General features: G+C 41.5%; 1 protein-coding gene across 4 annotated transcripts in view; it reads left to right on the top strand.

The window, feature by feature from the left end:
- Positions 1–777: 777 nt before the first annotated feature.
- Positions 778–13,948, top strand: part of NPHP3 (nephrocystin 3) — a 41,716-nt gene continuing 28,545 nt past the window's right edge. Inside the window, exons 1-9 of one of the 4 annotated variants that reach the window (XM_025200282.1) lie at positions 778–2,001; positions 3,855–3,980; positions 5,172–5,322; positions 7,436–7,588; positions 9,242–9,375; positions 9,634–9,794; positions 11,042–11,189; positions 12,602–12,676; positions 13,489–13,668. In XM_025200282.1, the coding sequence (XP_025056067.1) occupies positions 1,648–2,001; positions 3,855–3,980; positions 5,172–5,322; positions 7,436–7,588; positions 9,242–9,375; positions 9,634–9,794; positions 11,042–11,189; positions 12,602–12,676; positions 13,489–13,668 (1,482 nt within the window). In that variant the 5' untranslated portion in view covers positions 778–1,647. The remainder of the gene's footprint in view (positions 2,002–3,854; positions 3,981–5,171; positions 5,323–7,435; positions 7,589–9,241; positions 9,376–9,633; positions 9,795–11,041; positions 11,190–12,601; positions 12,677–13,488; positions 13,669–13,948) is intronic. The other 3 variants (XM_025200281.1, XM_014518515.2, XM_025200283.1) reach the window with 3 other exon arrangements.

Raw genomic sequence — 13,948 nt, 5'->3', positions numbered from 1 at the left:
GACAACTTCTTCCTAATAAAACAAATCTGGCTGAGATGGATTGATAGTTTACAAAGACATATCAAGGCAAGAGAATAAAATGCAGTAGGAGAGCCCTATTTGGACTACGTGCTTAATATCCTAATATCACAGCGTATTCCTAGGACAGTGATTCTCAACCAGGGTAGCTGTAAGGTCCTTTGGAGATTGTGGCAGTGGAGAGAGAGAAGGTGTGAGGAAATACGCAGATAAGCACAGGCTCAGGCTCTGTCTCTGCTTGGCCATTTCCCCTGTAAACACTGTAATAAATAAATTAGTTTTTTGAATGGGGCACTGCTCAATTCACAAAAGTTATGGAGGGGTGCCTTGAGTCTATTACAGGGTCTATCACCGAGTCTAAAAAAAGGTTAAGAACCACTGTCCGACTAGGTGCCGTACTTATCTCGTGAAATGCTTTGTACCATCAATTCTCCCTGACTTCAGCAGCAGCTAAGTGCGCTCAAAAGCTCACAGGACGGGACCCTGTTATGAAACTCCAGGACGATGCCCTAGAGCTGCTTCCCGAGCCCTCAATCCTGTGAGTCCCACGGAAACAGGACAACTCATGCGTGGAAGCGCTTGCCTGAGAAGGACATAACCATAAAAACCAAAATCGAAACTATGCTGGGCATTTGAGGGCTGGTGGCAATCCTAGGCAGAGACCTAATTTGGATGGAACGCCGCAAATCATAGACACATACGTATATACACACATACTCACACACACACGTACTTTTTTTTTATTTTAAGGAAAATGTTTTGTGTTCCAAGTCAGATCTGCCAAATCAATTCCAAAACCGTGAGTCATTCGAGGACCAAACGTGGCCCGACTACTGGCAAAAAACACCGCAAATATTTTGCTGGAGGAGCAGAACTGGCTCAGCAGACAGGCAGCTTGGCTGGTGCTGCAAAAAGCAGCGACCACTTGTTCTCAGCCAACGCTGAGGGGCCAGAAAACAGGAATATAACAGGCATGGATCTCTTCACCACATACCAAAACAGTGCGGCGTTTCTTTTTTTTTTTCCAGCAAGAACCATAACATTTCCAGGCGTCCCCCTTTCCTTTCAGAGGAAAGCAGCGCTGGAAAGGACCTCACACTGTCTGCTCTAGCTCGAGGCGGGATGGCCCCTGACCAAACGACCCCGGCTAACCTGCTCCCTCGCTGTCCCTCTCTCCCCGTTGCTGTCTCTCCACGCTCTCTACTGCTTCAGTCGCCGCTGAACAGCTCCCCCTGGCTCGCAAGGCCGCTTTTTTTCCTCTCCCCTCCCTGCAGCTCCGCTTCCCCCGCGCCCTCAGCCCCGCTCCCTCGGAGCGCCGCGCGGGGCGGGGCAGGCGCCGCAGCCCCTCGGGGCGGGCGGGAAGCGGCCCACGTGGCTCGCTCCTTCCTTCCTTCCTCCCTCGTTCGCCGGTGCCGCCCAGTGCCGCTCGCTGGCCCCTCTGCCTGCGGGCCGGGGTAGCCCCGTGCTGCGCAGGAGGAGGGAGGACAGCTGTGGTGCCCGCCCCAGCAGCGCCCCCAGGGTGTCCTGGTGCCCGTGCTCTGGGTCAGCCACTGTGTGACCCCCTCACCCCCCAGCTGCCAGCCCATGCCAGGGGGCCAGCAGGGGTGAGGGCTGCACTCCCCTCCAGCCATGGGGACGGCCTCATCCCTGGTGAGCCCAGCGGGTGGCGCCGGGGAGGTGATCGAGGACACCTACGGCGGTGGCGGCGGCGAGGCCTGTGAGATCCCAGTGGAGGTGAAGCCCAAAGCCCGCCTGCTGCGCAGCTCTTTGCGCCGGGTGGGCGCATCACGGCCCGGGGGCCTCATCGGGGCCAGCTTCAAATCCATGGCCTCGGTGCAGGAGCTGGAGTGTGCGGCCGAGTATGAGCGCCTGAAGAAAGAGTACGAGATCTTCCGCGTCAGCAAGAGCAATGAGGTGGCCTCCATGGTGAAGAAGGAAGCCAAGCTGGACAGGGAGAACAAGCGGCTTCGGGCAGAGCTCCAGGTAAACTGGTCACAGTGCTGTCCTAGCCCCTCGGCAGCAGAGTGACCACTGTTGACCGCAGCCTTGGCTGGACCTGACGGTTCCTCTTCAGTTCTCAAGCGCGTTGTAAAGATGGGTTTTCCCACTTGACATCGGGGGAAGCTGAGGCACAGAGAAGATGAAGGGTTGTGGCCAAAGTTGTGCAGCAAGTAAATGTCCAAGCACTTTGTTGCTTCTGAAATTGGGAGTTGAAAGCCCAGTAAACCCCTACTTAAGAGTACAGTCCCCAAAACCAGTCCTCCATACCAGGGGTGCTCAACCTCTGTCCTGTGGGCCAAACGCAGCTTGTGGACCCTTGGAACCTGGCCCGCAGGGCTTCCCATTGTCAAGAGATTTGCTGGCAGGGGAGCAGTGGCAGTACTGCCACTGTTCCCTGCTGCCAAAATCTCAACGTCCACGAGGCGGATCAGAGCTGGGCCATGAGTCTCCCTCTGCACGGCCAGATGGGGGCTGGCCCACACATCCATCCCTCTGTGCAGCCAGGTCAGGGCAGTGCTATGCACTCCCCTCCCCTTGGTAGCTGGTTTGGGGTCAGCCCATGCCCCCTCCTCCTTCCTCCTGCCCCTTCTGACAGGTTAAAGTGGGCCAGGGTACACCCACTTCCTTCTGCCTGGCCAGGTTGGGGCTATGCAATACTCCTTCCCTGTCACAGGATTGGGCATGCCCCTTCCTCCCGTGGGGCTGGATCAGAGCCAGGTCATGCCCTCTTCCCTGATGGGGCCAGGCTGGGGCCGAGCAAGCTCCCTTCCCTTGCACAGCTGGATCGGGGCCGGACCAAGCCTACCCCGGGTGGCTCTGAGCCTGTGGAGGGACTGGGAATTCCCATCCAGCCTTCCAGCCAGCAAGGTTGTGTGTGACTGCTTTATATCTGTGCCTCTTCCAAACCATCTTCTGGAGAATCAGGCTGGCTTGCTCAGTTCTTCTACCAACTCTATGGTTGCTTAACAGAAATAACATTCAGAATTGCCTTTGGGTTAGGTTCAGTTCAGTCTGCTATTTTTTAGGTGTACAAAAAAGCAAAATGAACCACATGACTTGGCTAGTTTAAAAGTAAAACAGAACAAAACTCAAATACCTAGTTTACCTCTTACAGTTCATTGTAGTTTGTGTGTGATTTTCATTTCTTCCAGCTTGGAACTGGCCAATTTTGCTTTTCTTCTTAGACCACTACATCCTGCAATGAACTCCATGTTAGTAAATGCATGTGCCTGGGCAGACCCCCACCAAAATCGAAATGAAGTTAGTGGGGCTCCCTTGGGGATGTAGGGACTCTGTTCACAAAGGACTCATTGTAAGGACTGGGATTCTGTTTGTTAGGACATTCTGTTTCTCATTCGCTGGAGCACATTGCATTGTTGTACTGGTTTGGGTTGGGTTTAAAGCAAGGTGGCTAATCTGTGGCATGGATGGCACAAGTGGCACAGACAGCCTCTCTGTGTGGCATAAGGCAGATCAGAAAGGGGACAGGCAGCACAGTGGCAGGTAGAGCAGAATGCAGAAAGCAAATCAGCAAATTGGGAAGGGAAAGAAGCAGTAAGCAGAGCAGCAGCTCAGGCAGGGGAAAGGGAAGGGGGTTGGAGTGGCACTTGTAAAAGGCTCCGGGCTTAATATGTAACACATCTGCCATAAAGGTTGGCCTGCACTGATTTAAATCTAAACCAAAGGTCTTCATTGAAGTCAAAAGATGGTATGGGATGGCTGTGTGAGATAAGCCTGGCTGAACTTGCTACTCAACCTTACAGATGAAAAATGTTCTAAAACTTTGTAGCAATGATATTCCCTCTCCAAGATATTAATACATTAAATGTTTTCAGGCTCTTCAGAAAACTTACCAAAAAATACTTAGAGAGAAAGAAAGTGCTTTAGAAGCCAAATACCAAGCCATGGAAAGAGCTGCTACTTTTGAACACGACCGTGACAAAGTCAAGAGACAGTTCAAGGTAAACAAGATGCCTGCTTTCATTGAACATTGTTTAGATTTGGTGGAAAATAACACTTCAGATAGTGAAAAATGATCATTGCTTCATGTATCATTGCTTCATATTCTTAGACTTGCCACCTGTGTTATTTCAACATTAGTCTTTGCCAGCTTCATGCCTGGAAGGGCAAAGAAAATACAGATGGGTTAAACGTTTGCAGTTTTTAAAGGAAAAACATTTTTCTTAGTAATTTTCACTATTTAGCATTTGTAGTTTTCATTAAAAGAACTTACAACTCTTGGCATTTTCCTTTTTCTTACTAAAATGTTAATGAAGGTAAAAGCCTTAACATTTCCCCCCCGGGTACCTTGAAAAGATTCTTAGTTGTCAGGTTGATGCTTTGGGTTTTCCCTTCTTGTCTTTGATGAAGCTCCCAGCAAAAAAATGAAACAACACAATTAGTTCTTTGAACTGTTTTAGGAATTACTGATGTCATCAACTGCAACAGAAGTTGATGTCTTGGTAGATGAATAAGACCAAAATTGTTTCTGAATGTAGGATTTTCAGGTATCTCCTGGGTCATTGATTCCAACTATTTGCAATTAAGTCTACGCATTCCCTTTGTTGCTCCTGAAGTATTTTATTTCTTTGGGAGCTTATTTTTAGCTCTAACTTTTTAACTCTTTAACTTTAGCTTGTGATAGTAATACTGCATATACAGGGCCATTTAAAATACCTGTTCACTTCTTATTTTAGACTTTAAATTAACATATCAATCCACAGCAAAGTAATACATTAAATCTATTAAGAATGAAAGGGAATCTTTAAGAACAAATTATAGCTTGGCTGAAGAAGTTCACCTGTCTTGAAACTATCAATTAACAACTGTGTATGTCACTTTCCATTTTACATTTGGGATGAACAACACTAAAACCCACAATTATTTAAAAACATGATATAGGCCTTAAAATAATGAGATTAAAAAAAATAATAAATGCCAAGTTCTTTTTATTTGTCTCCTAGAATTGAACCTTTGGCTTTGCACTGTGGTCACAGTTTCAAGCTTTTCCCTGAAATTGAGTATTAGAATCTATTTTGAATGCAATCTAAGTACGTAAATCCAAGACTTAGGCATCAAATTACACAAGTTTCATGATAAAACATGAGGGTTGGCACCATTGGCTTACAACTTCAGTCGTTTTCTTTTTATAGATTTTTAGAGAAACTAAGGAAAATGAAATTCAGGATTTGCTGAGAGCTAAACGAGAACTGGAAGCCAAGCTTCAGAGACTGCAAGCCCAAGGGATTCAAGTGTTTGATCCTGAAGAGTCTGATTCAGATGACAATTGCACAGAAATTACAGGTAAAAAGTTCTACATGCTACTTTCAGAAACTGAACAAAAAATCTTTGACTAATGTCTAGAAAGTATAAAAAAGAAGAAATATGTAGACTCTGGATGTTTATAATGTAAGCTTGACAAGCAAGAACATATTTAACATTGTAAACTGTTTTCATCCTTATATATTTATATAAATAATATGCCGTGATAAATGAGATGACTGGAAACTCAAAATAAAAAGAGAAGAGAAACAGAAACACTTGGAGGCTTCCATTCACTTAAACGAACACACACACACTCGCTCACTCACACTCACACTCTCTCTCTCTCTCTCTCTCTTTCTGTTTTTTTTTCAAGTGAATGAAAGCCCTAATTTCAGGGAATATTTATAGTGACTCATACTTGAAATAGATATAGTGAATTTTAACCCTCTTCAAGTCTTTCTGCTTCTCGTTTCTTTTTATTTTGAGTTTCTGGTCATCTTACATCTTTTCCACAGTTTAGACCTTCTGTTCCAGTTTATCACGGTGACTATACATAACACATCAGGGCCAAGAGTAAACAAGCTGAAAATAAAATGAATCTTAGGTAGGTGGAACATCATTTTCCAAATTGGGATATAAGGGGAGCAAGCTGAATGGCTGTAATCTTATAAATTACAACCGTAGATATTTAATTAGTAGGGACCATCAGAAAGGCTCCCTTTATGAAACATTATTGAGAGCAGTGGTTCTCAGCCTTTTTAGACTCAAGGCACCCCTTGTTGGACTCAACGCACCCATTCATAACTTTCTGAACTGAGTGGCACCTCATTTAAAAAACGAATGTATTTATTACAGCGCTTACCTCCTTGCTGGGGGAGGTGGGGGGCAGGCAGTGGTGGCAGGGAGGCAGGTAAAGCCTGAGCTTGCCCTTATCTGCTTATCTCCTCAAACCTGAAGCCTGAGCCTGCCTTTGTGGCTTATCTCCTCACCCCTTGTTTATCTCCTTGCATGTCCTCCAGCACCCTTCAGGGGATCTCTTCAAAGGATCTTACCCCAACACCCTGGTTGAGAAGCACTGATTTAGAGAGATCAAAGCTGTTGTAGGCCCTAATGACACAGGAGGTGTGTAGAGAGCTACAAAGCATAACCCAGTGTAGCGGTGGGGATGGCAGACTCTTTGTTTATGCCTTAAGTGATATTGGACAGTGTGGGAAGTATTCAGTAAAATTGTCAGTTTCCTGGCTTTGCATCTGATCTAAAATATGACACTTTAACTAAAATAGTGCCCCCTTTTTTTTTCCAAGTAAGGATGTAATGCAGCCTAGGGATCAGTAACATTTGCCTAGAGGCCCAGTATCTAAACAGTGTTACATAGTAACCCTGTTTTGACCTCAAAAATTTGTCCTGAAGGGGGATAGCTGCATAACCTTTATGTTATGTTTTGGAATGCTAGGATTGTGTAAAGCACTTACGCACATGCTTAATTATAGTGACACAAGTCATCCTGCTGATTTTAATGAGTCAGTGTCTTACTTTTTCCTCTGAGCAGTTTCTCCTTTCTTCTTGCAAGTTTCTTCTCACTTTTGTTCCATGGTTTCTCTCCATACACTCTTTATTAAATCTTTTTGATCTGCATTTCTGTTTTTCTTTTCTTGAAAGATTTGTTTAGGATTTTCCAAGTGAAAGATTGATTGGCAGTGAAGTGATCCAAGCATAGCACAAGAAGACAGTAGGAACATTTCATCTAGCTCAGAAGGTGAAATCTGAATCTTGGCTTGCAACATCTTTTGGCTGTTTTTGTTTTGATTCTTTCTTAAACAGAGACAGTAAATTTTGAACTGTGCATGAATATCAACAGAAAAGACTATGAAATGCCTCCTTTTAATCTTTATTGGTGACCTAAGACAACCTTTGAAATCAGTGGATCTGAATGATCTATGTTATGTGGTCTGTTACCTATTTCTGTTGCAACACGCTTCTCATGCACACCGAGGAAGTACTGATTTTAGAATGACAGCAGACAAAAGCAGTGAGTTAACCTGATAAAGGGGCAGACATTTACTAGGTGGCACTTGAGCACAAATTTTAACCTCAGTGATTTGGTCTGATATTGTAGTTTAGCTAGTGAAAATGAGTATTTATTTATTTTAAGCTACTGGGGCCCAATCTGAATACTGGACTGGTGGAGCATTGGGAAGTGAGCCATCTATGGGCAGCATGATGCAACTTCAGCAGTCTTTCAGAGGGCCTGAGTTTGCTCACAGTTCTATAGATGTGGAAGGACCATTTGCAAACATAAACAGAGGTAAGAAATTGGTGCTTGCTAACTACTGGGGTCTAAAAGTTGTTATTTACAGATTGTAAATAAATGCTGTTTATCATTGAGGTATTTTGTATCCATTCTTACAAAGTTCCCCAAGGATCAAGAAGACCCTTTAGCTGTTGAGGCTTTAGTTGTTCTAACACAGTGGTGGTGCTCAACCTCTAGCCCGTGGACCTGATTTAGCACATAGAGCTGTGTCATCTAGCTCACAGGGGCTACCTTTTGGGTCTAAAAATTCGGCAGCCTGGGAACCCATAGTTGCAGCAGCTAATGCTGCTACTGCTCCCCTGTGTCAAATTTCTGGGCCTATGGTGAGCCCTGATGTCCAGATGACATGGCTCTCTGCACCAGATCATGCTGGCACATGGGGTTGCACTGTGCCTGGATCCAGCATGTGGGGTTAGGCTACACATGGAGTTGTGCTGTGGCTGGATTTGGCATGCAGGTATGTGTGTATAGAGATAGATATAGATATATCTATCTCTATATAGAGATATAGGTACCTGCATACCTTAACTGTGTCTTTTAGTGTTCTATCTTTGCCTTATCCTCCAGGCTCCCAGATTCTTCAGCTTATGATACATGCATATTGTCACAAAGTAGTGTCCCAATTCTTTAGTCCGATTAGCATAGTCATTGAATTAAATGGAACTCTATGATTATGAGGGTCTATTCAGTAGATCTGATTTCAAGATCAAGGCCTATGTGTGTTGTATTACACTGGCATAATGTGAGAGATCATGCCTGTTTTTCAGCTTATTCTAGTATTTTGTAGTTGATAACAACAGTGATCGCTTTCTAACTTGTCCTGAATAACTGAGTATGATATTCACCTGTGACCAGCAATTAGCTTTACCTTTTGGGGACCCCATGAAAAGGTTTAGTTTCAGGTTCCTACTTCTTGCTAAATGAGCATACTAAAACATAGCTGTAATGTGGGGAAAGGCGAGTCTTTGCACAGGTCGCATTGTCTAATGCTTTCCTGTCTGTGACACCCAGTATGTTTAAGTTAGTATTCAGACTTCAAGCAGTTTGTCTTTCTGACTTTTAAGTTTCCTTGGACCTGTAGCTTTGGAACACCAGCTTACTTCCTTATAAAGGTTAATTTATTTGAATTTGAGATTCTTGGTAATGTTAGACTACAAAATGAGAAGCAAAGAATTAGTTTTAAAGCTTTTTGTGATTAATTAACTTAGGGTACAAACTTTGAGAACAATGCAATTTATCAACAGAAAAATAGCAGTACATATTGCTTCCCCAGTGTTTAGCGGTATAGCTTATTTACAATTAATTTTGAAGATGCAGGGTTTGCTTGGGTATTATTCAGTTATAATAATGGACATTATTCTTGTTGGGGGATTTAATTTTTTTTGTTTGTTGGGCAGCTGTTAACCAGACTTCCTGGATACATTTCACACACCATTATTTTAAATAATTTACCATTAAAGTTCTGTGTGTGTGAATATATTAAATATGCTTCTAATATTTTCTGTTTTTCTACGTTGTATAGTTCTTCATATCGTTTAAATCTGACTTATAAAATGAAATCTAAAGTGTTCATATGAAAAATGTCTGAAAAAAATTAATTTTACTTGAGACAATAGAGAGAACTCTGTTTTTATATATTGCTTATAGATGACTGGGATGCTGCTGTTGCCAGTTTATTGCAGGTCACACCACTGTTTTCCCACTCTCTCTGGAGTAACACAGTAAGGTGTTATATCATTAGTACAGATGAGACTCAACCGGAGGTGGATATCTTCATTAGGGTGAGAACATAACAAAAGATATGTTAATTGATTATGATGAACTATTCCTCTTCTTTGTTATTTTTTTTCAATGAACCTCTGTAATGTTTCTTAAAAGGTTTTGTAGCTGCCCCTGGTCCCATTCAAATCAGTGAGAGTTTTATCAAGTATTTCAAAAGCACAAAACGTATTTAGGAAAGAAATTGGGGTTTAATTAATAGGTCTGTACTAAAGTGTAGAATTAGTAATAAAGCATGGCTAATTTATATTTGCTTTTAGAACTACTCGCCAAAACTTCAAAGAATCTGTGAAACAAAGGGGTACTTCTTTCAAGTGGTTCATTTTCCATCAGAAAATCAGAGTCAATTCAAGGATGTGAGAAAATGGGAAATTGAAAAAAGTTTCTTAGTCATTTTGCTCATGAAGTCAACTTTGTCAAGGTAAGTTAATCATTTTGCAGATTGGAAAGGCAAAGAGAAACAGATAATTTATGCATAATGCATGACTTATTAAAATCTTTGTAGCCTTCCACATACAGAATTTCTTAAGCTGTCTCTTCTAATACACCATCCTTCAGACTTCAGATTTACTAGCACAGACAGTTCAAAGAATGTATTTTCTTTAAAAGATTCCCTTATCCTGCACTTCTAGATTTGTATTATAATTGAGCATAAAAGATATCTTCATAATATGCAGATTTTTTGCTTTCTAAGACCACTGTTCTGCTTTGCATATTGATAGAATTGTAGAAATTATATGTGAAAGTCTACTGTGTGTTTCATTCACTTATCTTTCTATCCACCTGCCTGTATTACTTGTGTTTTTATTCACTTGCATATTTTTTTATGTTCCTCATGAACTTCTGGCTAACTTCATGGGTCTTTAGTATCCTACACTTCTCTGTCATGACTTAATTTGCTAAAGCTATAATGTTTTGCAACAACTGGGAACACGGTGTTTTCTGTTTGTATAATGAATTGTTGTTAGCTTACTAGAAGAAATGCGAGTCTTTGAATGAAACATACTGAATCAAAGATACTTTTAGAATCCAGTTATGATTATTTCTATTGCACATAATGGCATTTTTAGGGGATATTTTTTCTCCATATACAATGAAGGAAGGAGAAAAGGGGGATTAGAAGGAAAAATAGTAAACAGGTGTGGAGTAGCTGTTTCAGCACATTTAGAAAATAAAAAGCTTTGAGATTCTAGAGTACCTTTGATTAGGTAGCACTGAGTTTCATACTAGGGAAAGGCTTTGAACCTTGGAATCTCACTTTTGCAATATTGTTTGAGCTGGGAGATGGTGGCAAAGTAGTCTTGCTGGGTCCAAACTTGTTCTGAAGGCTCCTCCTAGTCAACCCAAGTGCACATGAATAGCTAGCCAGTTAGGTTGGGGAGTCAATAGCAGCTGGACAGCTACCCATCATTGGCATTGTTACTAACTAAGATGGGTCATTTGACTTGCACAGGCCTTTGACTTGATTGTTTATATTGTTGAAGCTCCTGATAGACTGAACGTTTCACTTCTGTGACCTGAAATCCTCTGTTAAAATATTTGGCTGCCTCTGTTGTAAAAGGCATGCCTTCTAGCTTTTGTAGTGAAACTCATCCATGGAGCTTACAGCGATTAAAGTGTTCACTACAACAGTGTAATATAGCACAAGAATGCTGATTTCCAATCTAGCTGTTTGCTGGACGACTGTGAAGAAGCCTTCTTGAAAAATCCTGAAGGAAAACCCCGTTTGATTTACCGCAGAATAGAAGAAGGCACGGTCGGCTCGGATTCTGTGCAGCAGTTAATCGAGCAAGTTTGTTACGTGAACAAAGCAAAGGTACCACGTGTATAATGTTTCTGTGATTTGTTCTAGCTTTATCACTTCAAAACCCAGCTGACTTCAGCTTTAAAAAAAATGAATTATACATTCTTGGCTGTGGACATTCAAGACAAGTAGTGTGTGATAATCCAATTTAAGTATTTTATGAAATTGTCAGTGAAATTTGAGGTCTGAATCTTCATAGAAAGCTTCTGAAAGCTTAAATAAAATTTTATTTTCAAATCTGTTAAAGGCTGATGACAGAAGAATTTTGTCCTATGTGTATTATGGAATCCTTAGAATTTAACAGCAAATGAATTTTGGATTTTTTTGAGATTTTTTTTTTGTTTTTAAATGTTTTGTGAGAAGGGAAAAACATACAATAGAGAACTCCTTAGTATATTTAAAATGTAGAGAAAGTATTATGTATTAAATTCAATACAACTTATAATTCTTATATACAATTATGCTATTGCTCTTAGAAAACTATAAATACACATTACTTTTTACCTTCCCTCTCCATAAAAAATGTCACTAAATCGTCAGTCCCATTAATGCTTAAAAAACTGCACTGATTCTTTTTCTTTCTTTTTTTTAAGCTATCAAAACAAAACAAATCTGACTTAAAGTCCCTTCCTCCTGCCTTTGCACTTGATCAGTGATTCTAAATCAGGCTGCTGTGAGAGCATTTTAATGGTGTCATGCTATATTAGCACTATTAGATGTGCAAATAGTTATACATGTTTCATGAGATAAACACAGAAATTTCAAATTGGAATACATGGTGTCAAAAACTTTCTGACCTGTCGTGGTCTTTTTGAGTTCTTTGCCACAGAAGAATTGTTCTATTATTTTTCCATAGTCAAAAAACAAATGACAGCTAAGAAGGGTCATTCTCCAAGCAGTGCCTTGAAGGTTGAGAACCACTGGACTGGATACTTAAAAAAGGAAAAATACATACAAACGGTCCTATATAGCACAAAGTATAAACTGATTTTCAGAAGCAGAACAGTTTTCTGGATTTGGATAGTTTCTTGATTTAGTAGATTTTCGTGGCAGTTTTCTTAAAGTTGTTGTACAACTTTAATTACAACTTTTATTAGCAACCAAACAAAGCTGTTTTTAATAAACCAGTCTCTAGATCCCTTTCTCAGAGCAGAGGAAAAACTCTACTGGATTTTAGATTTTCCTGGAACCTTTCTAGTCACTGAGTTGGCCAAGAAAATCTTTCCATGGTAGAGCTGCATCACTTTCAAAGGAATCCTAACTTGCAGTGCTAGAGTGTAAAACCTCTAAAGTACATTTCATTTTGAAAGGTGCCTAATGTTCTGGAGAGAACACAAGATTTGTCTATATCTCAGTAACTGCCTTCAAATTGTATAGTCAGTTTCAGAGTTGCTTCATATGTATTTTGTCATTACCTTCTTCAGATCATTGATCACATGGGAGAAGTAGACGAAGGAGCATATGAAATCGCTAACTGTGTGGAAAAGATCATTAAGCAGGTAGAGTGTATGATGCAGTACAGCTTTGCCCATTCTTACTTGGAATTATGATAAAATCATAAATGTTGGCAAAATGAGTGATATTATGATGTGATTTTAAAAGCTTCTGTTTGTTTCAGTGTTAATACTTGGAAGTAAAGAGTGTTGCAGATGATGAGAATAATTCAAGACTTATGATATTTTATGTAACCCCTGTAATGGGAGGATTAAAGTGAACATCTTGAGCACAGCTGACCTGAGCAGGTGCAGGGCCCAGGGCAAATCAGCCCATGTGGGGCCCCGCCCCCGCTCCTATCCCACAGGCCCTGGACCCAAAGAAGCTGCTGCTGCCATTGGCAGTGTTGGGTGGGGGGGAGGAGCAAGTGGCTGGACGCGGAGCCACTGCTCCGCCCAGCAATATAGGGCCCCCCAAAGCGTTGTGCCTGGAGTAGTTGCCCTGATTTGCCCCTCCTCCCTCCCCCAGGACGGCCCTGATCTTGAGATTTCTATGTATAGAGTTACCTGGACCTATATGACATATAGTCTTTACTAGCATGAATGTGCATAAATTTGTTGACATTAGTAGAGTGGCACCTATCTATATAGACTGTTACCTAAAATGGGAAGAGGGAGTGCAGCAAAGTTTAGTCAGATATATGTATGTCAACTTTATAGAGACATATACCACAGAGGCTACAATTCATACTGCAATGCAGGTCCCATGTGACATCCAAGAGTGTCCACTTTTTTTTCTCAAGAAAGTCCTGGGCAATCAGCAAATACTTTTAAGGAGTACAGTTACAGTGTCTTCATATGGTTTGTTTTTTATACAGGATATACTGGGCTATGAAAACACAGAACTGGAAGGGAAGGATTTGGGGAATAAAGAGGAGTCCACTGCTTCTGAAGAAGATGATTTTGGTGATGTACTTTGGGATGCACATGATGAACAAGAACAGATGGAAGCTTTCCAGCAGGCTTCTAGTTCAACTTGTGAGCTTGGATTTGAGAAAGTAAGTGAACAGAAGTGTACACTAATCAAAATATGCCTCTTCCTATTTTATGTGGAGCAGTGATAAAGCTATCTGAAAGGAAATAGCTTTAAGACTTTAAAGCTTTTACTTCTTAGGCTTGGAGAGATTGTATGTATTATACAGATGACATATTTCATTTCTGGGAATAATGCCAATGATGTCTGTCTTGTAGTACCATTGATGAAGAAATTAACTTTGTTTCTTCAATAGAGGAAATGTACTGATAACACACCAGTGTATTTGCCTAGGAGGTGGGTAA

This window comes from Alligator sinensis, unplaced genomic scaffold, assembly GCF_000455745.1.
Source record: "Alligator sinensis unplaced genomic scaffold, ASM45574v1 scaffold54_1, whole genome shotgun sequence".
Taxonomy (NCBI): domain Eukaryota; kingdom Metazoa; phylum Chordata; order Crocodylia; family Alligatoridae; genus Alligator; species Alligator sinensis.
Note: the sequence above shows the minus strand (reverse complement) of the source record. Positions and strands in the feature narration are given on the sequence as shown.